At 54.8% G+C, this 24,468-nt stretch overlaps 1 protein-coding gene and 1 long non-coding RNA gene across 4 annotated transcripts in view; one reads left to right on the top strand and one right to left on the bottom strand.

The window, feature by feature from the left end:
• Positions 1-2,882, bottom strand: part of LOC139030543 (uncharacterized) — a 26,802-nt gene extending 23,920 nt beyond the window's left edge. For both annotated transcript variants that reach the window (XR_011482882.1, XR_011482881.1), the window contains exon 1: positions 2,445-2,882. This is a non-coding gene — a long non-coding RNA (uncharacterized lncRNA). The remainder of the gene's footprint in view (positions 1-2,444) is intronic.
• CCND2 (cyclin D2) lies at positions 1,250-24,468 on the top strand. 2 transcript variants are annotated; one of them, XM_020869805.2, is made up of 5 exons: positions 1,250-1,685; positions 3,406-3,621; positions 6,269-6,428; positions 14,500-14,648; positions 24,130-24,468. In XM_020869805.2, exons 1-5 carry the CDS (start codon positions 1,491-1,493, stop codon positions 24,277-24,279), a joined length of 870 nt encoding a protein of 289 aa, XP_020725464.1. In that variant the 5' UTR covers positions 1,250-1,490; the 3' UTR covers positions 24,280-24,468. The 2 variants fall into 2 exon arrangements, with proteins under 2 accessions (XP_020725464.1, XP_070309256.1); XM_070453155.1 differs by lacking the exons at positions 14,500-14,648; positions 24,130-24,468 and adding an exon at positions 11,710-11,948 and having other exon boundaries at positions 1,391-1,685.

Genomic DNA, 24,468 nt, shown 5'->3' with positions numbered 1-24,468 from the left:
CCGCGTCTCCACCGCAGTCCAGCTCTCGGGGAGAAAGCCCTGGCTGCGACGGAGGCGTGAACCCGGAGGGTCCGCGAGGGTGCCGGCGAGGGACCTGGGGTGGGAGATCTTGGGCCTCGGAGGAAACGAAGGGGTGGTGTCGTTTGCGCTGGGGGAGAGACGGGGAGCCCAACCTACCCCCTCTCTCGCCCCCCTCCCCGCCCCCCCCCCCCCCCCGGGCTATTTCCTAGAAAGCTGTATCAGTGTGGCCACGCTCGGCGCAGACACCTCGGGCGGCTTGTCAGCAGATGCAGGGCGAGGAAGCGGGTTTTTCCTGCGTGGCCGCTGGCCGCGGCGGAACCGCTGGTAGCCCTGCCCCCGGCCTGCGGCGGCTCGGGGCGCCTCCCCGCGTCTCCCAGTGGCGCCTGCGGCGCCCCAAGAACGGGAGGGTTTCTGCTCCTAGGTCACATTCTCCCACGTCGAAGAAGCGCCCCCTCCCTCCGAACACCCACCCCTCCGCCTTCTTCCTCTCCCCACACATCTGCGGGGGGTGGGGAGGGGAGGGCGGTGGCATGGGGCGGAGATGGGGGGGGTAATGTATTCTGGTCCCTAGAATCGGGTTTCGGAAACCGGCTGAAAAGGATCAAGAACGTACATTTCAGGGCCATACATACCCTTTTCCTCTGGGTATGCAAAGTTAACTGTTTCCCAAAATCGCCCTCCTTCGGGCTCATATAAGGGATCTTATTTCTCAATCGTCTGAGCCCACCTCATCTTCAGCTCACCCACCCGTCATTCCTGGATCTTAAATTCGTGGGCTGGAGTGTGGCGATCATGTTTGAGGAAGCCAGAGTCGGAGGGTCGTATTTTTGGCGGGATGCACCTACAGAATGTGCTGCAATTACAGGGAATAAGTAGGGATCGGTGGGGTTTTTGGTGGGGTTTTTTTTTGGTGGGTTCCCCTCTCCTGGGCCCCTGGCTTGGTGGAGGGAGAGGGCCTTGGAGAGCTAAGGGAGAGGGTGGGGGGCGGCGCGGGGGACCGCGTTTGAAGTTTGGTCGGGCCAGCTGCTGTTCTCCTTAATAACAAGAGGGGAAAGGAGGGAGAGACTGAAAGGAGGAGGGGAGGGCCGGGAGGGGAGGGAAGGGGAGGAGGAACCGGAGAGGGGGGTGAGGCGAGAGGGAGGAGAAGTAACTGCCCAGCCAGTTTGCGTCACTGCCTCGGCGAGCAGAGAGCCGAGCGAGCTGGGGAGAGCAGACAAGTTTGAAGGGGAGGGCAGAGAGAGTCAGTCGCCCCCGGGGCGCTCCTCTCCCACCGCCCATCCTACCCCTTTTCACTCTTCTTCCACGGCTTCTCTCTCTCTCTGCCCTTAACTCTCCCCCCCCCCCAAAAAACCCCTTATTTAGCCAAAGGAAGGAGGTACGGGGAATCCTCTCCCCTCCCCCCTCCCAAAAAAACCCCCAACTTTTCCAGTCCGGAGATCGCAGGGGCGCGAGCGAGTAGCCCGCTGGCCATGGAGCTGCTGTGCGGTGAGGTGGAGCCGGTCCGCAGGGCTGTGCCGGACGCCAACCTGCTCCACGACGACCGCGTGCTGCAGAACTTGCTGACCATCGAGGAGCGCTACCTGCCCCAGTGCTCCTACTTCAAGTGCGTGCAGAAGGACATTCAGCCCTACATGCGCAGGATGGTGGCCACCTGGATGTTGGAGGTAGGGCTGCAGGCAGGCGCTCCCTCGGCCCCCGCGCCGGGTCCCCGAACCTGGGCGAGGGCAACCTTGGGAGCCCGCCTCCCTACTCCTGCGCCAGAGCTTGCCCCCGCGCCCTCGGCGAGACGCGTGGCTTCCTCTCGGTTCCTTGCAGGGGGTGCAAGATTCCCGGGGGGAGGGGGAGAGCAGCGAGGCTGTCCCAGGGCGGGGGGGTTGGGGAGCATCCCGAGCGCGTGTGCCTGCATGTGGCTGCCACCTCTTCCCACCGGCACCCACCCCCGCCGCGACCTTTTGCTAAGCCGAGGCTGCTTTCGGTGCCTTGAAGAAGAGAATAGGAGGGTGAACCCCGAAGTTAAAAACTGAGCTGCGCTCCCGCCCCCAGGCCAGGGCAAATGGGTCCCAGCCTCGGGTCCCCGCATGTGGTCGGGACTCCGCGTTGGCACTTAAGGGGGGAGGGGGAGGGCGGAGGGAGAAGAGAAACGGGGAATTCAGGAGCCCCGGAAGTCACACTGAAGAAACGTGTGTTTTCGGGGAACCCAGAAGAAGCACTTCTTTCCCCTTGCTCCGAACCCTTGCCGTGTGCCCACGTCTGCACGGCTCCGGACCTGCCGTGGTTTCGCCATGTTGCTTTGTAAACTCGGGGGTGGAGAGGCTGGACGCGTCGCCTGCTCCCCCTCGCACCCCACGACCCCGGTCCCCCCACTCCTGATGGCGCCCTCGCCCCCCCATCACCCACCCCGCCCCCTCGTGAAGGTTACTTACGGTTCGGCCTTCAGTTTCCTGGGTGCGGAGATCTGGGTGGGGTGGGAGGGGGAGGAGGTGTGTGCAGGGGGGATAGCGGGCCCCCCCCCGAAGGAAAGGCCGGAGCCCCCCGCGCCTCTCTCCGGCGGCTCCCCGTCCTCGAGCGTCCCCCAGCTCTTCGCCACTGTCCCCGGCCTCTGCCCTTGTGGGCCGCGGCCGGACACTCCCGCCGCCGCGCTCTCCCCTGCAAGTTTCCCCTCGGGATCCGAAGCCCCAGGGGTCGCGCTCCAGACCTTCCCGGCGCCCCAAACCTCCGCTGCGGGAAGCCTGGGTCCTCTGCGGGGTTTTCACGGCGAAAGGGCTTTTCTGGGATATTTCCTCGATTTTTAATTATTTTTTGAACCCGTCTCCCCTGCTCCGACTCCGGCCGCCCAGGCTGCGCGGCGCTCGCTCCCTCCGCCCTCCCCCCGCTTCCCCACCTCTCCCCACCCACCCCCCCAAATGCGGCGCCTGGGCCGCGAGGACCCCTCCCGACAATTTTTTCAATTGTCGGGAATGATAGAGCAGGGTCTGGGGATCCGAATGAGACCAAGAACGAGACCCCCGGAGCCTCCAGAATATTTTTATTGATTTTTTGAAAAGATGACGAAATCCAAAAAAGAGAGTGAGTGAGTGCGAGCGCCCGGAGTAGTGAGCGGCCCACGGGGGCCGCGGGGCCGGCGCTGTTGCGCCCTCGGCTTCGGGGTCCTTAACCCCCCTCTCCTTTGAGATTTTAAGCTCCCGGGGAGGACCCCCGCGCGGATGGCCATGTAGATTGCCCCCAATTTCCTTGTCTTCATTCTTATCGCTTATTCTACTCCCCTCCCCTCCCCCCCAATTCAATATTTTTGTCATTTCCCTAGATTGTGCGATTTCCCTTTCTTCCTCCTTTCTTGATATTATGGTCTCCCCCGACCCCGACCCCTTCCCACTTGTGTCGTAGGTCTGTGAGGAGCAGAAGTGCGAAGAGGAGGTCTTTCCTCTCGCCATCAATTACCTGGACCGCTTCTTGGCCGGAGTCCCAACTCCGAAGACCCATCTGCAGCTGCTGGGGGCCGTGTGCATGTTCCTGGCGTCCAAGCTCAAAGAGACCATCCCGCTGACCGCTGAGAAGTTGTGCATTTACACCGACAACTCCATCAAGCCTCAGGAGCTGCTGGTAATGACTGCCTCCTTCCTGCCTGCCTGCCTTTCTGCTCTGCCCTGGCCTAATCCGCCTTGACCCACCGCTCCCAGAACAAACCCTTAGGACCCCAAATTACCCATCTGTGAAATGTCCACCCTTCGAGGAGCTCCGCCCTTTATATTGAGACTCCTTGTGTTCCTACTGTGTGCTGGACTGTATATACAAAGTACTCAGGCTCCGCCCATGCATAAGATCCTTCACAGAGGTTTGGGTTGGGGACACTCATTTGCAGAATGTGTGTGTGTGTGTGTGTGTGTGTGTCTGTGTGTGTGTGTGTGTGAGGTTTGGGTTGGGGACTGTGTGTGTGTGTGTGTGTGTGTGTGTGTGTGTGTGGCGGAGGTATAGAACAGAGTGATAATGTTTTACTTAAATTCCCAATTTTCAATCACTGACTTCTGAGACACTCGTCAACCTCTCACATGATCCAGACATGTTGTGACATGTCTCCTAAGAACTAGGAGTTCAAAGGTACGGTCTAGGGAATCTCTCGGACTCTCCAGCATAGCTGCATATAGTAGCTGTTCACTAAACACCAACTCACTGGCTTCTGAGCAGAGTCAAGTTTGGCCCTTTGTGGGCGGATTCTGAGGCGTGGATTCCCATCTCCGGTGGGGCTGGAACCTCTGTACAGACACGGGGGTCCTGTCTGGGCTCTGGTTTTCTGCCAGCAAACCTTTCTCCCAGCCAGTACCCCTTGTCTCTGCAGCGTCACGCTTAAGACGGCCATGTAGCTGCAGTGTGGCATTGGTTGAGCGGCCCCAGAGGCCCACCTTCAGTGATCTGCACACCCGTCTCCCAACTCCTTGGAAGAGGGGCCCCCCCTGTTTCTCCCCTCCAACCTCCCTCCCTGCCGGCCAGGCCTGCACCAAAGTCCCCAGGGCCGGGACTGGCTGCCTGAACCGAGTTCTTTGTGAGAGGCCTTCCTCCCTGAGGCTGTGCTGCCACCTAGCGGCAGACATGTGCAAAGACGGGGAGGAATCTCCGAGAATGCAGAGGGGCATGAATGACCTCACCTTTGAACAGCTGCCAGATTTCAGCTGCTTCTGGTTTGGTCGGAGAGGCCCAGAAAGGTGCTTTCTTCTGGGAGATCTGCTTCCTTTAATAATGGTACAAGTCGAGTGGTTTATACTCACATTCTCCCGTGAGAAGGAGAGCTGGAATTTCAAGCCGTCTTGGAAAGACCCTGATTGTTTAGGAGGCTATCTGTGTTTTTAGCCCCAACCTCCGGAAAAAAAGCGAAGGCCAACATTAAAGCCAGCAAAGACAAACAAATGGGTAGAATTAAGATCCCGTTATTATATTTTTCCCCAAGGGAGACCAGGAAAAATTATCTTCCTTTTGCTTCACTGTTTCGTCATGGTGGGGGGAGCTCAGATCTTTTTAGAGCACCCCAAGTTTTTGGAGGGTCTGCCAAGCTAATTTATATTTCTGCAGACACATCTGCCTTTTCCTAGTCTCTTTATCCCAGAAGTTGAGATCTAGAGGGGTCCTCTTATTTTTACCAATGAGGAAGCTAAGACCAGGGAAGGGGAGGGCATTGGCTGAGCCCACACAGCTGGTGGGTGCTGTGGGGAGTAGAATGGGGCTCCGGTGACTGGGGGGAGGAGAGTCAGTTTCACCCGAGGAAACTGAGAGCTGCACTCTCAGGCTGCTCTTAACCGCTCATTCTTATGATGATCGATCGATAGGCCTGTTTTCCCTCAGCACATATTTTTAAGGCATTCTTTTTGGCTTGTTTCCCTTGAACACAATTCCCCCTGAAGTATCTCAATGAGTGAAAGAAACAAGGTTTTTTTCAGTAGGTGGGATGCTGGTGAGAGGCCCACAGACCCCGGGTTGCCTTGTGCCAGCATCTGGGCTGTGTGCTTCTCTATGACCTTGAACAAACACTTTCACCCACCCCTGAATCCCCTCCAGCTGCAAGACGGGGTGGCCAGTGACCCTCCGGTCCTTCAGTCATGGTAACAAAAACTTGCAAAAACCTGTATGTGGAAGGGTGTGGTGTGTCTGGGTGTCATTTCCTGAGGTCTTCTGCATTGTGTGTGCAGTGGGAAGTCTTAGCAGCAGAGAGGAAAATGGCACTTTTTGGCACCAACGGCAGGCAAGGTAATTGGTTGCCAAGGATTTGGGCCAAGAAACCTAAATTTGAGCTTCTTTCTGTGTACATCTTTTTTCCAGGAGGATGAAAAAAGACTTATTAATCCAGTCACTGATATATACGATAAATTCCTACCAAAGGGCCACCACGACCTTGGTGGTATTTTACTGTGGATTCAACCTTCTGGGTGGGCGGGTGAGAGCATCCTCTGGAAGTCAGGGTTGAGTGGGGAAGGAGGGGTGGTGTACAGCTGGAGAGGCTGAAGAAATAGCAGAAAGGACCATCGAGCCAGCGGCCGCCTGGGCACTCATTAATTTCCGGGGAGCTTGACATTTGAAGCCTTCGGAGCCATCACCCACTTCAAAACTTTAGGGCCACTCTGATAAATGGACCTGCCTTCCAGTCTAGCCTCGTGCTAATGAACATCCTCGAACAACTGGTCTAGATCCCAAGCCTCCCATCCGGGACACTGGGTCAGCCTGTGTGGGTTTTATACCCTTTTCCGCCTCCCTCCCTCCCCAGGAGTGGGAGCTGGTGGTGCTGGGCAAGTTGAAATGGAACCTGGCGGCTGTCACCCCCCATGACTTCATCGAACACATCCTTCGAAAGCTGCCCCAGCCCGGCGAGAAGCTGTCGCTGATTCGCAAGCACGCTCAGACCTTCATCGCTCTGTGCGCCACTGGTAGGAACTGCTGGAGCCCCAGGGAGGCGGGGTGGCTGGGTGCTGAGGAGGGCTTTGGGGGGCTGCAAGGGGAGGTAGACCACAGCCCTAACTTCTGAGCATTTACGGGGGTGGGGGTGGGGGTGGGGGGGTGGGTCCCGGGTAGTCTCTTTAGAGTCCAAGGTTTCCTGGGCAGTTTTTTCCGTCTTTTATCTCAGCTGGTATATTTTCTCTCTCTGCCAAACTCATAAATGGTTTACGAGGACAGGTGTGGTAAGGAGAAGAAAAAAAAAATAGTGCCTGTTAAAATATTCTTTATGGTGTCTAAAGTGCTCTTTTGAAGATTATTATATGCTCTCTGGTCGTGTTTAAATCTTTCATCTTTGGAGGGGAAAGGATGGCTTGGAGATAAGCCCAAGAGGAAATTTGGGGGGTGGAGGCAAATACAGGTTAAGGAACCCTGTCAAGATAAATACCGCCTGCCCTGTTACGTGGGAAGCGAAGAGGCCCCAGGATTTCTCTGGCAGGGCATTGACTGCCTCCGGCTGCTCCCTCTGGCGGGGTGGGGTTGGACCTGTGGACTTTGCAGCTGGGAGTCACTTCTGAAGCCTGGGCTCTGTCTGCTACCCTCCCTCCACGTGTTGAGGTTTTGATTGCAGCCTGTAACATTGCAATGGCCTTTTCATGTTAACAAGTGCTACACCTACCCTGTTGATGCCACAATTGATATGTAATCTTGTTGGCCCCTGTGCCATTAACTAATACACTAAAGGCAGTGGTTTGATACAGTCTCATCACACTGAACCTTGGCCAGTTTCTACATTTCCCCCCACTCCCTGCCCCGCAACGGTAGTGGCTGTGGGAGAAACTCCGGACCCGCAGTCATCTAGGGTGTAGCATCAGGAGTTCATATTTTCACAAGCAAAAGTGTCAGGGAAAGAACTTGTTTGGGCAGATCTTTTCCCCCCCCCTGCTCCCCCCGCCCCCCGCCGGGAGGTGGGGGAGAGGGCGGAGTTCAAGGTTGCCGGGAGTCTGCACTTGCATTGCAAAGGTGGGCCTGGGGATTGACTTCTTTCAGCATCTTGTTACATATTATACTGGAGCCCAAGGAGAAGAACACATTGTTTGCAATAGTGTCCATTCCCTGTTTGCAGTCAAAAGGTCTGGCTTTGCTACATACCACTGGGTGACCTCTGAGTGTGCTTAAGTTTTGTCTGAACCTTGGCTTCTTCATCTGCAAAACACTGACATTCCTACAACCCTTTCAGGGTGGTTAGGAAAACGGACATCAGAAGAGATGATGGGTGAGGAGGCCCTTTGTCAACCAGAAGGTGTAGGCCATGGGCCCTAGTACTAACTGTGAATGTGACTCCGATGCTGACTCTTCAGCTAAGGCGGATACAGTGACTTTCACGCTGACCCTGCTGCGCCGTCTGAGTCCAGCAGGATGCCACGCTCGGCCTTCGCTGGCTCAGATGCAGGGTCCAGCCCCCCCACCATGGGTCCCAGGGCAAGCTTCCCCTCCCTGGGCTTCCCAGATGCAGTCTGTGCCCTTCCTACAGCCCCGGGGGCCACTCTTAGCTGTTGATCCCTGCTGCCTTGCAGGCTATGGCCATTCTTAGCTGCTTCCCTTTCTGCTGTCTGGCCTGGGCCCTCGAGGTCAGCCCCTCATTGACTTGTCACTTTGTCTCCCAGGCCCCGCCTGTCCCCCCTTCTCCGTGGTCGTTATTCACTGGGGGAGGGGGTCAGCCAGTCCTTTTCTCTCTCTCGGACAGCTGACTCCTGACCCTGCACTCCCGCATTGCCCAGCTGTTGATGGCCAGAGCTCTGATTTGACCTTGTCTCTTAACTGATGTACCTTTTGGGGTCCGTCTGCCCGCTCCTCGATGTCCAACTTGGATAGGAGGGCGGGTGGAGTCACCCAGGCCTAGAGCAGGTCCCCACATTCTCTAAAGGCCCATTCTCTAAAATTGGGGATCCCATCCCCCACTCCGGGCCTTCTTGGCCAGATCCTTGGGGCAGCTGCCAAGTTTGGGGCCAGAGTAGGGAGCCTGGGATTCAGGGACTGAGGACAGAGGTCTGAGGGGAGGCGGAGGAAGTTGGGAAGACTGCCTTGCTAGTGTGGGGCAGGGGCTGGGGAAGGATAGGAGAAAAGACTTCTAGCCAGGTACTCAGTAAGCCCCAGGTGTGGTCTGCTCAGAGCACAGGTCTCCTGTGTCTCCTAAAGGAAGAAGCCTATCTCTGGAGGCTTTTCTTTTCCCCATCTGCCCTTGAATGTGTCTGCAAGGCTATGTCACATGCCAACCTGCTGGCTGGGGCTTTAAGGCCATCGACCTGATGGATCGAGAGCCTGGGGGCCGCTTTTCTTAGCTGCTTTTCATCTCAGTTAGATGAGATGCCACACCCTGGGTGTGTGTCTGGGACTGGTAGGTGGGAAGTTCCAGGAGTTCGGGTCCCGTTTCCCCACCCCCACCCCACGTGGATCCCGCCGGTTCTGTCTCTGAGCTCTGGCAGCCAGGGACTTGGTAGCGACCCTGGGGCGCTGTGGCCAGTCGAGGGGGGAAGATGCTTGTGAAAGAGCTGGCCTTGGTCCCGCTGTCTGCAGAGAGTGCCTGTGTGTGAAAGGGGAAGAGGCTGGAGGTGGGACGAGTAGGGGGTGTCGGTCTTCTTCCTGGGGCTCGAGGCATAACATGGTGAGATGGAGAGGTGCCTCCTTACCTCCCCTGCTCAAACCTGAATAGCCTGTGGGGTGGAGACTCCCTCCGGCTGGTCCTGGTCAATGGAGGCCACGGGGCGAGGGGGGAGCCGTTATGGCTCCTGGGGAGCTTCAGCTGCCAGGCAGCAGGCGGGTCCTGATGGCAGAGCCCCCCAGGTCTGCCAAGGGGGACGGAGACCACTGGGATGACTCAGGATCGCACGCTGGCGTGGGGAGATTCTTGACGCATGATATCATGCTCAACAGATGCTTCCAGTTAGTCTAGAAGAGCCAATGGCATTGAGGTTGAACTTGGCGTGGGGGGGGTGGGGAGGGGAGAGGAGGTGTTTACCTCCCTACCCATGGCGCCTGGCCTCTCCTCTTTTTGCCTAGGTGCCCCCCACCCCAAGGTGCTGCCCTCAGCTCTCCTGCACATGAGTATATCCCCCCACCCAGACTTCCGGGCCTGGGCCCCGGTGATGGTATCATGCCCGGTGCTCCCAGCCGTCTTCTCGGCTTTGCCTCCAGGTGTTCTTGTGAAGTTCATCCCCAGGTTGCAGCCAGAGAGTGATGGCCCAGTGGCTCCAGTCGTAAAGAACCTGCCTGCTAGCGTAGGCACAGGCAAGAGATGTGGGTTCGATCCCTTGGTGGGGAAGATCCCCCGGAGAAGGAAATGGAGGCAGCCCACTCCAGTATTCTTTTTTCATTCATTTTGAATTGAGTTGCTTTACAGTGTTGCGTTGGTTTCTACCCATGGACAGAGGAGCCCGGCGGGCTATGGTCGGTGGGGTTGCAAAGAATCGGACACAATCATGCGCACGCACACACACACAGTAACGGCCCAGAGAGGATCTACCACTTGGTGCCTGAGCCAGGAAGGGAGGTTTGCCTGGGTGGTTGGAAAGTGGAAGGAAGAATGGAAACCGCTCTCTGTCCTCCAGGAGCCAGGGTCGCCGGGCCCAGGGGGAGTCTCCCTTCTTCCCTCGTGGGGACAGGCAGCCTGGCAAGGCTGTGTCACCTCCCATCTTGCTGTGAGGAGCCGGCTGAGGGCCCTCCTCCCGCCACCTGCTCCTAGCCAGGCCGCTGGAGTTAAACTGGCATCGAGGCTCCCACAAGGACGGGGTGGGCTGAACCGGCTCTGGGGGCCGCCGATGACGTCATTCGGTGGCCACTGAGCACCCTCATCCTGGCCTTTTAAACCCCCACCGGACTGACGCCAGGTTGCGGGAGAGATGGAGGGCGGCTCTGGTTGACACCTCAGAGAGAGCCTCTCTCGCCCCCCAGTGGTGAACAGAAGCACAGCAGTCACTCTTAGCCGGTCAAGGCCTCCGCCGTCGTAGTCAAAACAACTGGGATAACGCGACCCGCCAGGGCGCTGTAATCTGCGGCTGCAAACCTGCTTAGCTCAGAACGCTTCCTCCAGTGACATCTTCCTGAGTTGATGAACGTGGAGCACTTCTCTTGCCCTTGCCTGGGTTAAAGGGCCTCCCGGAGGTCCTTGAAAGACGTGGGGAGAATCTCTGCAGGGTCCCAGAGCAAGAGCAGGGTTGGTGGCGGGGGTGGCGGGGCGGCTGAGGATGGAACGGGTTCCGTCTCTCGGACGTCAAAGCCTAGGCTCCCTCCGCTGGGCATTTCTTCCGTTTCTGATGGGAGAGACGACCCTGAGTTCTTAGTGGGGCTGGAGGTTGGGGGGGAAGGCTCCCTTCACCTTCCGAGGAGTCCTCCGGCGCACTGGGTGCCAAGTCCAGGCGCCTGCAAACCCGGCAGCAGACGCTAGACAAAGCCGCTTAACCTCTGGAGATTTCACCGATTCACCGGTAAAAGCCAGTGTCCTGAAACAGGTGAATTTTACCTTGTTTTTGCTAATACTGGGCCAAGTCAGCAAACTGCAGGAACGCCGTCAGGGCTGGTCGGTGGAGATGCGCCCTTTGCCTGCCCCGCCTCACCGGGAGGGCGGGGGTCAGGTCGGGGCTGCAGGTGTGTGGGCCTGTCCCTTGGCTCTGGCTGCCCCTACTCTTGCAGGAATGAATACGGTCCATTCAGCTTCCCTTTGATTGCCTGTATACTTATGTCGTCTTTCTGTCTCCCCTACCCCCACGTCCCCATGGGACCTCAGCTTCTCCTGTCCCTGACAGCAGCAGGAGGTGGTGGGGACTTCATGAGGCCGTGTTCCTGTCTCACGCACACGCGCACACACACACACACACACACACGATCGGGAAGGAGCCTCCAGGCCCAGAGCAGATCCCTCATTCTCTCTGGGCTCCTCATGCACCTTCCCCTGAATCACTGCAGATGCTGAACAGATCTCTGACAGAGCTGCCCACCCCCCGGGCCTTCCCTGGCGGTCCAATGATTAAGATTAAGTGTTTCCACAACGCAAGGGGTTACAGGTTCGAGCCCTGGTAGGGGAACTAAGATCCCACAAACCATGAGGTGTGGCCAAAAAACTACTGCCCGCCCCCATCCCGCAGCAAGTCCCGGTGTTAGGAATAGTGGGGTGTGATGGTGATGGCAGTTGATGTGAACTGTGAGCAGGGTGCTGCTCTCGGTTGAATCCTCAGAACTACCCTAGGAGGTGGGTATAATTATTGCCCTCATTTGCAGGTGAGAAACCGGAGGCTCAGAGAGGTCAGGTGACTGGCCCGGGAGACCTTCAAGCAGCTGGTGGGCAGTGGGCTACCAGCCTCCATGGCCTCCATCTTCCAGTCCTTCGAGCTGCGTGGCCCAAACCCTTCTCACCAACTAGGGGAGGCCTGCGTGGCTCCACGTGGATGCTCCTATCCATGTGGGGGTATCTGCCTTCTTAGGAGATGTATCTTTAGAATGAACCACCCTGTGTTGTATTTTTATGTCCTATATTTGGGGGGCAGGGGACCATCCATGGTGCGCGGGGGAACATGATCCAAATGGGTCCCTGCTCAGCTAACTGCCTCTCACTCTCCTGAGGGTCGGGTTGTTCAGGAAGTGACACACACCTTATGCTTCCAGATAGAGAGCTGAGGGTGGAGGGAGACGCTCACCCCTGATCGTGCCTTCAGCACCAGAATACAACTTGTCAGCATTTCTGAGCAAGCGACTTAGAGATTCAGGGGAGATTGTTACATGATATTTAATTTTTGCTAAAATAAGTTTTCCCCACCCAGTGGTGGGGAAGTTTACATGTATCTTTGTATCTTCTAGTTCCCCTATATTCATGTACATTTATGCCTGTTTATATATTTATGGGTGGTTGCAATCTTGATCATAGCACACACTCATATAGTTTTTTTTTTTGCCCCTCTTCTTCACCCAGGTAGGTATTGTGACTACTTCTTCATCCAGTTCCATAGCTGAAAGTTTTAAGGTTTCCAGAAATGGCTGAATGGGTTGGGTGGAACTTTCCACGGTTGAATGTGGAGGTTAGCTAACAGTAGCTAGGACAAAGACCAGACCAGGTGTTTTATTAGGTATTTTCCTCTCTGCTGTTTCCCCTATCAGCAGAGAGGGGCGTGTCTCTGGGTGTAGTCTTGGGGCAGCCCCTGAGGCCATGCAGAACTGCCGGATTGAGAGACTTGTCTTGTGACTTCCCGCCTGGTGGAAGCCAGGGTGTCTGCTCTGTGGTGACCTAGACGGGTGGGATGGGAGTGGGTTGGAGGGAGGCTCTCCATATATACATGGAGAGGGGATCCATGTATGTATACAGCTGATTTGCTATGTTGTACAACAGAAACTTAACACTGTAAAGCAGTTACATTCTAATTTTTTTTTTTTTTAAATAAAAGTTAGTTAGACCTGGAGGGGCCCCTGGGAGATGAGCCAGCCTACTGCCTTTAAACTTTTTGACCTAAACCATAAGGGAAGAAATACATTTTATAACACCACTTAGGATGCCTCATCAGTGTACCTCAAATTGATACAAGAGTTTCTGCAGACAGTGTTGACTCTCCACCACAGGCCCTCCTTCCTGATACTTTTATTTTGTTCAGCACAACAGCAACAACAGAACATGCAGGTCGCGACCCGCAAGTGAACTTGGTGATGGGTACTGAGTTGCAAGGGAAGTTAGAAAAACTAACTTAAGGTCGGGAGGGAGGGCATGACTGGTCCAGGACCCCCAGGGGGCTGAACCTGGCTTTGCAGCGCTCATGTCGCCTCCACTGGATTAACCCAGAGGAGAGTGGCCAGCTGCTCAGAGTCCGGCAACTCAGCGGAGCCTGCCTGGCTTCCCTTGCTTCATAGGTGCAGTCGTCGGGGGTCAGGGGACCATGTCTCTCAGCATTCCTCCCCACCCCAAACAAGGGAGTACAGTCCTCTGGGCACCCCCTGGACCTTCCACCCGCACCCCCTGGCTTCTAGAAGTTGGTTAATTTGCTAGAAGTAGGGGTTGGGTGTGCAGGTAGTGGGATGCAGAGATAGGCAGTGTGTGGACTGTGCTTCTGGGCTGAGGCTTGGGCACTGGGGGAGGGGGAGGGGGCCAGGAGGCGGGGACTCCTCCTGCCCCACCTTTCCCTGCCAGCTGCTCCCACCCCAAGCCCCTGCGGGCCCAGGGCCACAGGCTGGCTGCCGCCTCTGCATTGTGAATGTCTGGTGGGGTGGGGGGAGCTAACAAGGTTTTTGGGCAGAGAAACACTGCTGGGACCCCATGTGAAGAGACCTACAGCAGAGAAGAGGGAGGGAGGCTGGCTTCGCCACCATCCAGGGGACAGAGGAGGCCCCGCACAAGTCACCGAGCAGCAGGCTTTGGGTGGAATGTTGTGATATACACCCCTCAAGAGGTGGAGATGGTGCCCGGACTAAGACAAGAAGGCCAAGGAGAAAGACAGCCAGCCAGGCCTGCCGTGTTCATGGCGTTCGGCCAGGAGGGGTGGGGAGCGTGTGCCTCGTTGAGCCACCCAGCACAGTTTTCTAAGGATGCCCCTCACTCGATGTAGACCTTGGAGTCAGCAATAAAAGTGCCTCCATGGAAAATGTTGATATGCTAGCAAGAGGGAGAAGCCATAGGTTAAACTGTTTCTGTGAGCTCAACCCAATGCTCAGGTTGGGGTTTTTGGTTGTTTTTTTTTTTTTTTAATATTTATTTAGCTGCACTTGGTGTTCATTGTGGCACGTGAACTCTTAGTTGCAGTAAGGTGCAGTCTAGTTCCCCGACCAGGGATCGAACCCATGCCCCCAGCATTGGGAGTGCAGAGTCTTAGCCACTGGACCACCTGGAAAGTCCCCTGTGCTGGGATTTGAATTGGGATGCATGTCCTCCCTCCGCAGCAGCCCCCACCCCAACCTTCCACTTTTTGGGTGGTGAATCACATGGGTTCTAATGCCTCCGTGGGACCAGGTGGCACTTCTGCTATCCGTCTTCCGAGCGGAGAAGCACCTGTCTCCACCCTGTCGTGACCTCCCTGCCTCTCGTCCCCGCAGACTTTAAGTTCGCCATGTACCCGCCATCGATGATTGCAACTGGAAGCGTGGGGGCCGCGATCTGTGGGCTTCAGCAGGACGAGGACGTGAGCTCGCTCACCGGAGACGCCCTGGTGGATCTCCTGGCAAAGATCACCAACACCGACGTGGTAGGTGGCCCCTGTCCCTCCTGGCCGAGACCAGGCGTCTCGTCCGTCTGCTTGGGAAAAGAGACAGTTGGTGGGATTGGTGATGTGTCAAAGGTTCTTTGTGGCAGCTGGCTTCTCTTTGCCGAGACCACGGCCTCCGACGTTGTACAGAATTCAGCAGGTAAGGCTGCCTCTTCAGGTTTCAGCAGCCCGTGTGCCCTCAAGATAGAGGGGAGAACTTAGCAGGCAGATCCGAGGCGGGAGGGAGGCCGCTGACTGCTTTCCTGTATGGCCCAGGCTTCCCCGCGGGTCTGATTTGTTGCTTGTTTCCATTTATGTACAATCCCCAGCCTGCCTCTCCTCCAGCGTGGAGCCTTCTCGCCTGCTCACACACGCTGAGGCTGGCAGGCAGGGCCAGAGCGGGGGGCCCCCCTGCACCACAGGGCGTGGGAGAGGAGGGCCCCCCCACTCCCGTGAGGAGGTGTCCGCCTCCACTGACCTCTCAAGCCCTCGCGCCTGCCTCTCATTTCCCTTTAGTTCATTGTGATGATGGATTAAAAAGCACTTTAAAAAGAGTTAAGTGCCATGCAAACGCAAGGAACTATTATTAGCTATAGATTTTTCCATTCTGGGTGCCCCATGGACAGTTCAGAGGCTGTTACTCTGGATGCCAGAATTTGAAGCTCTTTAGAAGAAAGAGAGGTTTGGGGGAGAAGCCAGGGTCCAGAGAGGCTCTGATTCAGCTGGTTGGAAATGACGGTCCTTAGAAGGTCCAGGCCAGGGTGATTCTATGAGGTCAGAGAGGTGGAGAGGCCAGGGTCACCGGCCAGGGACTGGAACCCAGAGGCTCTGACGCCTGGGCCTGGGAACCCTGCATTCCTGCCTGGCTGCAGCTCCTGGGATCTTTTTGTTTGAAAAAGGCCTTTGGCTTAAAGCAACCCGGGAGAGGGGTGTCAGCTCCGAGGCCCTCTCGAGTTACCATGGAGAAGCTCAAGAATGCAAGGGACTTCGTGATGACCCCCTCTGGATGGTCAGGGGGATTCTGAGTGCCCTGCTGGGGTAATATATTGAGTTACAAGGGAGAATGTGGTTTACCAGTCTGAGGCCGGTGCCTCCTCTGGCAATGCTGGGCCGAAGGGGTAAATGTCAGCTCGGCAAAGGCTGAAGTCCTCTTGCTTTCCCCCCCCACCCCCTCTGTAGATTTTGCCCCAACCTTTATTACCATCTCACGGAAATGGCACAGAGAGGGGTTCTCCTGGTTGCTTTTCAGATGCTGCCTCCAAACAGGGCTTTTTTGTTTTTGTTTTTAATTTTGTTTGTTTTTTAATTAAAGGATAGTTGTTTTACAGAATTGTGGTTTCTGCCAAAGTGGGTAAAAGAATCCACTTGCAATGCAGGAGATGCGGGTTCGGTCCCTGGGTCAGGAAAATCCCCTGGAGGAGAAAATGGCAAACAAGCTTTTGAAGCATGGTTTCCCAGGTGTAGATCGAAAAGACCCTCACAGGCAGAATGCGTTTCAAATCCTCTAGAGGCAAATCTTGGACAGAATTTATTAGGATTTATAGAAATGACATGCTTCCTTCCTTTTCTGAACGTCTCCTCTTAAGGCTGCCTTGCTGAAAGGATTCCTAACCAGCATCAGACCAGCCCCTCCTCGACCCCCAGAGACAAAACATGTCAGTGACAAGAGTTTTGACCCCCACTTCAGGCATTGTAACCTCCTTCGGATATTTACAGACACGTCCTCACAGTCTGATGGCCCCACGGGGTCTCCAACCTTCTCCGCATCTCTCTGTCACCCCTTTGTGGCTTCAGATGGACAGAGGAGGTTCCCAGGGTATCACCGGAGCTCGTGGGCTGTGCCTGGCTTTTCACGCCCGCAAACCAGTCTCTCACTTCATGCTGGAGACACTGCTGGCCTCTTTCAGACACTATTTCGCTTGGCCATTCAGATTCGGTCAACTGAGTACAGCCCTAGCTTAAAGGGTCCCTCTAAAAATTGCAGCTATTGATGGAGATGGCGCACACACATGCTCCAATCTCACTGGTGGGTCTGGAGCTGTAACATTTTGATGTGAAATCCTAAGCACACGTGGACCAAGTTTTCAGAGAACAGATGGAGACCTCAGGCATTTCCAGCTTCCCCTCGGATCCCCAGGCCTGGCTCCCGCTCTCCCAGGGCACGTCTGTCCCCTGTGCCTCATCTGTTGTGTGTGTGTGTCCTTGGGCACCGAGTCCTCTCTCCCATCAGTGCGGATTCTCTGGAGGGCTCTTGTTTAAAACAATATTTAATAGAGAATTATTTGACTTAGTTTCATATTCAGTGTTCAAACGTTAGTTGCTCAGTCACGTTCCACTCTTGGCGACCCCGTGGACTGTAGCCCACCAGGCTCCTCTGTCCACGGAATTTTCCAGGCAAGAATACTGCGGTGGGTTGCCATTTCCCTCTCTAGGGAATTTCAGTGTACAGTCGTTGAAAGAAATAGAAACAGCAGGGAGAAGTAACAGCAAATGCATCCTCTAATTGGGCTGATACCCACATCCAGACTCGAACTGCACTGGGCAGTTCTGTATGACTACAGTCTGGAGCCCCAGTTGGGAAAAGGTCCCAGGTGGTGCCTGCACCCTTCGGGTAAGACTTCAGATTGCAGCTTTCAGGGCTCCCGCTCACAATCCCAGGTTGAACACTGAGATCATCAGCTCTGGGTTTTAACTATTTTTTTTTTACGATGCTGTTTGTTTCACCTTGTGAGTCATAATCTGGAGAGCCCTGGGGGCCGGCTGTCACCTTGTGAGCAAGGCAACACAAATGAGCAAGGCACAGACCAGAAGCCCGGGGGTGGGTGACACGTGGAAAATAAAAGATGAGCTTCCTGTCTTCAAGGAACTCAGCGAGTGTGTGGAGAGAATCAACAGTAAAACACCTAAACTCCCAGCAGATGACAAGCAAATGAATGGATGCTAAGCCGTGTGAGGAACTAGAGGTGTAGTAGGAAATCAGCCCGTGGGCAGGACTCTCCGGGCCTAATGTGAAACTCAGGGAAAAGCATCAAGTTTCATCACTTGATGATAGAAAATGTCCTTGGGATGGAGAAAGAAAATATGGTCTGTACCTGCCATGGTCTATTGTTCACCCTTAAAAAGAAATGAAATTCCGATGTATGTTACAACGTGGGTGTGCCTTGGACATGTTAAGCGAAACAAGCCAGATACCAAAGACCAAATATGATTCCACTTACCTAGAATAGTTGAATCCATAAGGACAGAAAGTAGGATAGAGGTTCCCAGGGACCAGAGGGTGGGGGAAAGGGGAGAGTGGTTGTTGATGTAAAGATCTGGAGAGGGTGATGGTCACACAACACAGCGAAGGAACTTAAAGCTAACACACTGCATTTAAAAGAGTTGAAGATGGTCAGTGTTAGGTGGTGTATATGGGGTTGGCCAAAAAAGGTTATTCAGGGTTTTCTGTAAGAGTGAAATTTTTGGCCAACCCAATGTTTTGCCTTCACAAAAAGTTGTAGTTGTAGATGTAGACCCTCGGACCGCACTGAAGGGCCCAGGGGTTTGCATTGAGTCCTCCTGCGGGGAAGCCAGGCGCTCTGACCACCATGTGCCCCACGGGCCCTGATGCTCAGACAGCTAGGAAATCGGGGTGCGTTGGCCTCTGACTCCAGAGTCCCCGCAGCTGTGTGTCAGCCCTGTGCACCCAGAGATCCCAGACCAGCTGATGGTGTCCTCTCTCTGTGGATTGTCATGGATCCGGCTGCGGAAAGAGGGTCCCCTTGACTCCCCTACCCCAGGACAGCCAGACCCACCCCTCTGGCTCCTTGGCCGGCGGCAGTGAGCTTTGATAGGAGGGACGCACGCGGCCGTAGAAAGCCATGTTCTGTTGCTCGCTCTGGTTGCCAAAATAAACCGGAACGCTTCATGCCAAAGAGAAAGCTGAGTGAGAAGGCTGACAGTTTTACAGGGAATAAAAGTCTCAGAGGGTGGTGTATTTTAAGTAGTCTTTCCTTCCACTCATGAGGGTTGCTAAAAACAGACACCAGCCAGAGAGGCTGTGCTGGCTTTGGGGGACCGTCCACTGGGGCTTCCGTTGCCAGGGGTCCGCTTGCGAAGGGAGAACCGACTGGGCCACTTCCCTGGCAGAATCGGGGTTCCTCTTCCGTCCCCTCGGCATCCTGCTCTGCTTGGCGCCCGCCTTTATCTCCTTGTTCACTTGTCTATAGACTCTTGAATGAGACCCAACTTTGACTCAGTCCTTTCTCTCCGTATCCCCTGGCAGAGTCATCGGGGAATGATGCTGGGGTGGGGGGAGGGAGGGAAAGGGGACAGAGAGCTGGCAGGTGGATGTCGAGTGTGTTTCCCCTGCTCTGGTCTCCCCAGGTCTCTTGGAAAGTGAGAGAGGACTTAGCATGTCAGGGTCCCTCGAGTTTTACCTGGCTTTCTCCTAGAGCGAGTCACTTCACTGTCACGTGACACCAGTTTCCTAAATCCCTAATGAGTGAGTAGAATGGGGCTCACAGGCCTTGAAAATGTGAAGTTATCGGAAGATAGTTAAGAGAACAGGTATGGACTCAAGTCATCCTGTCATTGTATATACCCTGTTCTACCTAGATGATACCAAAAGTCTGTTGCATTCTTTTTTTAAGATTTTCTTTTTTAATGTGGACCAGTTTTAAAGTCTTTATTGAGTTTGTCACAACATTGCTTCTGTTTTATGTTTCGCTTTTTTGGCTGTGAGGCATGTGGGATCTTAGTTCCTGGACTAGGGATCAAACCCAGGTCCCCTGAATTGGAAGGCAAAGTGTCAATCAATTGAGACTCAAAGTCTCAATCTCAAAGTCCTGGTTCCACTGGACCATCAGGGAAGCCCCTCTGTCTCAGTCTTAAATAGCTCCCAGAGAAGTTCCAGGACATCCCTCCCCTAGGCTTATCCTGGCATATTAGCATCCTATTGCCAGTGAGCTATTACAAAACAGCCTGAAGTGCCAGGGGAGATGCGATTAAGACTGGGCTTCCCAGGAGGCTCCGTGTTAAAGAACCCCACTGCCAGTGCAGTCGACGCAGGAGATGTGGGTTTGATCCCTGGGTCAGAAAGATTCTCCTGGAGGAGGAAATGGCTGCCCACTCCAGTATTCTTGCCTGGAAAATTCCATGGACAGAGGGACCTGGCGGACTGTGGTCTGTGGGGTCAAACAGAGTTGGACGCAACTGACGTCATCTTGGTCCCCGGAGCCTCCGTGAGCACACCTTCTCCCAGAGACCTCTGTGTTCCCGAGACTTGCCTTTTGTGGACGGGACCGGGTCTGTGTGGTCAGGGGCCTCCCGAAGAGTGGCTGGAGGAAGGGAAGCCGGGGGCGGGGCGGCAGAGGAAGCAGAGTTGGAGCTGACGCTTCCCCGCGCGCCTGCCTGATTTTCACTGCGGGCCTCATTTGGTATTCAAGGAAATAAGCCCAACAGGCTGCGAAGAAAGGAAGAATGAGATAGTTTCCTAAGTTGTCTGTGCCTGAGTTGGCCGCGGGTCTGGGGCTCATTCAGCCCTTTGTCCCCCTGTTGAGTGCAGTGCGTGTGTGGTGACAATGCCCTGATGCAGCGACACTGGGGGCCGATGGTAACAGTTCCGCAGCCCATTCACCGAGGCCGAGGAGGGTGCAGGGCGCGGGGCTGGAGCCAGCAAGCGGAGGAAGTCGGGGCCCGGGGGGACGGAGCCCGGCATCACAAACGCGGCTGTCAGGGCTCCGGGGGCCGGGGCAGGCGGGGGGAGGGGGCCCAGCCTCGTGGGGCTGGAGGCCTGCCCGACCCCCAGCGCTGGGGAGTGCCACCTGTCCAGGCTGACAGACGAGCATTATGACTCTCCTCCTAATCAGCTTAATTTGGGGCATCTCGACACAATGGCTGGTGCTTTTGGAGGCTGCTGAGGAGCAGAGGGCCCCGGGGCGTCTTTTCATCTGAGGCGCTGTCGTGGGGGTTTTCCAGGCCGCTCTTGGGCTGTGTCTGCCTTTCCTGGAGATTCTCTGGTCTGTCTTTCCTTGGAACCTGGAAGGAGCAGAGAGGTGCAGTGGGAAGAGAGTTCTGGAATAGGAAGCTTGCCCTCTGAAGGCCGGGTGTAACTTCTGACCACATGTGACTGGGGGACGAGCCAGCTCCAGGTCGGTTCTCTAAGCTGGGAAGTGAGGGCTGCTGGCTGTTACAGTCCCCCTGGAGCCCCTAGTCACCCCCTTGTGTCACCCCAAGAACCCAGCCCAGGAAAACACTGCCATGACTCCTCCAGCTTCGCCTCTTGTTCCCTTCAGGCTCCGCAGCTTGTCCCCCGTCTGTCTGTTTCCATCCATAGGCTTGGCCTCCTCCCTCTAGGTCACACCCTTCACCCTGGTCCCCGCTGGGGAGATTGAGAGCCCCTGGGGCAGGACTGGGGCTGGGGGGACTGGGTGGGGGTGCAGGTCTGCTGCAGGTAGGGTACCAGCCCACCCTCCCTCCAGCTTCACTTGCCAGCAGCTCACAGGAAACTCACACAGTCTTAGGAAGTCCACCAAGGGGAAGGGCTCCTGTGATGCTGAAGGAAGGTGTTAAAATGCAGGGAGTGGGGAATTACCTGGAGGTCCAGTGGTTAAGACTCTGCACTTCCACTGCGGAGAGCACAGGTTCTATCCCTGGTCTGGTAACTTAAGATCCCACATGCTGCATGGCCAAAAAAAAAAACTATAGGAAAGAAATGCAGGGCATGAACTCCATTCTCCAGGAAGAGGGAGGCTGATTTCTTACCTTCGTGCCACTGTCAGAGGAGAACATCAGCATCCTTTATGCAAAATGAGCTCTTGCCCTCTGGTAGGTTTTCATCTAGGCAAGAGCGACAGGTCCCACAGTTGAAACTCAGATGCTGTCAGCAGTGGAACCAGGGGAGGGTCAGAGTGCTTCCTAGGAATAGGGGACACAGTTGACCCCTGACAGCCTTCGCTTCCTGCTCCATCCTCATTGCTGGGACAACTGCTATGGTCTTTCCTTTTCTCTTGAAGTAAGATGTATCAAAGAGGAAGAGCTGGCCACTGTCAAAAATGGTTACATTGACTGGAGGAAGGAGAGTCTGTGTTTTGTGTGAAATCTTTCTTCATTTTATTCAGGAAAACGGTTTGGGGCTGCAAGTTACATAAATATGACGTTCAATGCCTGTGTTATCTCGAAGTCCCGTAGAAGTGACTGCCTGGTGTACCAGCCCCGCCCCGAAGGACTCTCAGAACTCTTCCTTTAGGGTCTCAGGATGCTGGGAGGGAAACCTGAATACCAGGAAGAGCAGGCACCTGGGTGACCCCCAGGGAGACTGTCCTTGGCCCCCTATCAAGCTGCTTAGCTCCCCCCATGTTCAGAGGACCGCCTGTCTCAGCTGCTGGTGTGGCTAATGCAGAAATGATCATGGCATCCTGGGTTCATCATGTTGCTGGGTGGCAGTTGTGTTGATGCAGAAACAGAATCATGGAGGAAGGAAAGTCGACGGTTGGCGGGGAGCTTCTTAGGGGACCAGCCAGAGCAGTTTTGACTGTCGTTAGTCTTTGCCTTGTTAACCTGATGCGTAGAGTGAACTCATTGGAAAAGACCCTGATGCTGGGAAAGACTGAGGGCAGGAGGAGGAGAGGGCGACAGAGGATGAGATGGTTGGATGGCATCACCGACTCAATGGACATGACTTTGAGCAGACTCCAGGAGATAGCGAAGGATGGGGAAGCCTGGTGTGCTGCAGTCCATGGGGTTGCAAAGAGTCAGCCTCCCTGCTGGATGTTCCATCCCCAGTGCCCGTCCCATTGCCCCCGTCACCTGTCGTGAGCAAATGCTCACTCGTACCTCATTTCAGAGAAACCTCAGAAATTCTTTCAGATTCCAAGACTTCCTTTTTGTAATGAATGATTAGAGCTTCATCTAGACATCTCCATTGATCCTCCTTCTGTGAACGTCTCCTGAGCCTTACTTTACAAATGGGGAAACCCAGGACAGGGAAGGAGAATAACTCAGCGGTGCCCACAGGTCTGGCCGTAGGAACAGCAGATGCCACCTCCTTCTGTCCCTCTTCACTCATTCTGAGTGGTATTTCATGTCCTTCTGTCCCTCTTCACTCATTCTGAGTGGTATTTCATATCTGCTCTCAGCACTGGGTCTGCTGTCGCTCCGTATGTTAATTTTCCTAAAAAGCTGTGGTTTAACAGCGTACGGTGGCTGAGAGATACAAAAGGAAAATATGGGGGCATGGAAACTTTCCTAGGAGCTCCAACTTTGTTTTAGATCTTTGGAAAATAGAGATAATGCCTGTGTGCTTGGCAGACTGCAACCTCTGGGCAGTGAAAATTGCATAGTGGAGCAAACACAGGGGGAACATACATGAAACTGTGGAAAGACCCAGGCAGAGTGGAGTTCACATATTTTCCATACGTTTACAAGAGTGCCAGGAAACCAAGCTTGATGAGTAGAGAGGTCGGGAGATGCTGAGTTGGCCAAAAAGTCCATTCAGATTTTTCCATAACATTTTACGGGAAAAGCCGAATGAACCTTTTGGCCTACCCACTATCTGCTACGAACAGTTATTTCAGCTCACACCCCAGTTGCTAGTGCCAACCACCGTCTCACCCTGATGACACCTGTTAATTACTGCTGTGTCAGTGTCACCCAGTTTAGAGGAGTTTCTGACTGGGGCTGACATACCCTGAATCTTCCCTACCAAATATAGACTAATCTCAAAGCAGTGCTTCAGTTTTTTCTTTTTGCTTTCTCCCGAATTAGACGGCTCAAGTGTCCAGAACTTTGTAAACACTGTGTGTTGTACTTTTTGAGAGTTAAGGGAACAGTAAATAAATGGACAGACAAATTGGCTTGTTTATGAGCATTGCTGCAGTGGCTATGAGGCTCAGAATAGTTTAGTCCTTTTGCTTATATCTGTCTCTCGGGTGGTCTAGTGTTGTCACACTGTCTGGAAAGCTCACCTTCCCCTTTGCCCTCTCACCACGCAGTGTCTCCAAGCAGGAAGCATCTCGCTGGTCCTTGAGTTACCAGGTGCTGCATGGCCATAAATGGCCCCTCGCCTTGACCAGCGCTGCCTGGGCTTCTGCTAAAATGCAGATTCTGAGATGTGGCTGGTTCGGAGAGAGCTGAGAAGTGCATTTGTAACTAGCTCCCAGGTGGTGTGGATGCTGCTGGCCTATGGAGCTCACTTGGAGTGGTTCCCCAGCCACCAGGAAGACGCACCTCTTGTACATGTTGACTTTCTTTCTACTGGAAGTGGAGAAGGACATGGCAGCCCACTCCAGTATTCTTGCCTGGGAAATCACATGGACAGAGGGGCCTGGCAGGCTGGAGTCCAGGGCGTCGCAAGAGTCAGAAACGACTTAGTGACTAAACCACCACCACCTACTGGAGTGTGGAGTTGGGCAGGCTTGAATCTTGTGTGTTCTCTTTGTTAATTGCTCTGTGTCCTGTTGCCCTTGCTAACGGCTCTGGTCTCGATGCTTCTCCCTTCTAGGATTGCCTCAAAGCCTGCCAGGAGCAGATTGAGGTGGTGCTGCTGAATAGCCTGCAGCAGTACCGTCAGGACCAGGGCGACGGATCCAAGTCGGAGGATGAGCTGGACCAAGCCAGCACCCCTACAGATGTTCGGGATATCGACCTGTGAGGATGTGGGGCGGGCCAAATGGGAGGGGTGCGTCCAATCTGCTCTCTCCTTCTCTCTGGTTGTATTTGGCTCTCTTACGTTTTAGGATGAAACTTAAAAAAAAAAAATTCTGCCCCCACCTAGATTCTATTGAAAGATCTTTTAGAAGTGAGAGATAAAGGTCCTATAAAAACAAAATCATTACAAGCA

Source organism: Odocoileus virginianus, chromosome 23, assembly GCF_023699985.2.
Source record: "Odocoileus virginianus isolate 20LAN1187 ecotype Illinois chromosome 23, Ovbor_1.2, whole genome shotgun sequence".
NCBI classification, from domain to species: domain Eukaryota; kingdom Metazoa; phylum Chordata; class Mammalia; order Artiodactyla; family Cervidae; genus Odocoileus; species Odocoileus virginianus.
The sequence above is the reverse complement of the archived record's forward strand: the minus strand, read 5'-3'. Positions and strand labels throughout refer to the sequence as shown.

What these genes read in the sequence shown, in the direction of transcription:
- CCND2 (XM_020869805.2), top strand. Translation starts at nt 1,491, where the DNA reads ATGGAGCTGCTGTGCGGTGAGGTGGAGCCGGTCCGCAGGGCTGTGCCG. An exon ending in TCAAGCCTCAGGAGCTGCTG is followed by an intron (nt 3,622 to 6,268) that starts GTAATGACTGCC and finishes CTCCCTCCCCAG; the next exon opens with GAGTGGGAGCTGGTGGTGCT. An exon ending in CATCGCTCTGTGCGCCACTG is followed by an intron (nt 6,429 to 14,499) that starts GTAGGAACTGCT and finishes TCGTCCCCGCAG; the next exon opens with ACTTTAAGTTCGCCATGTAC.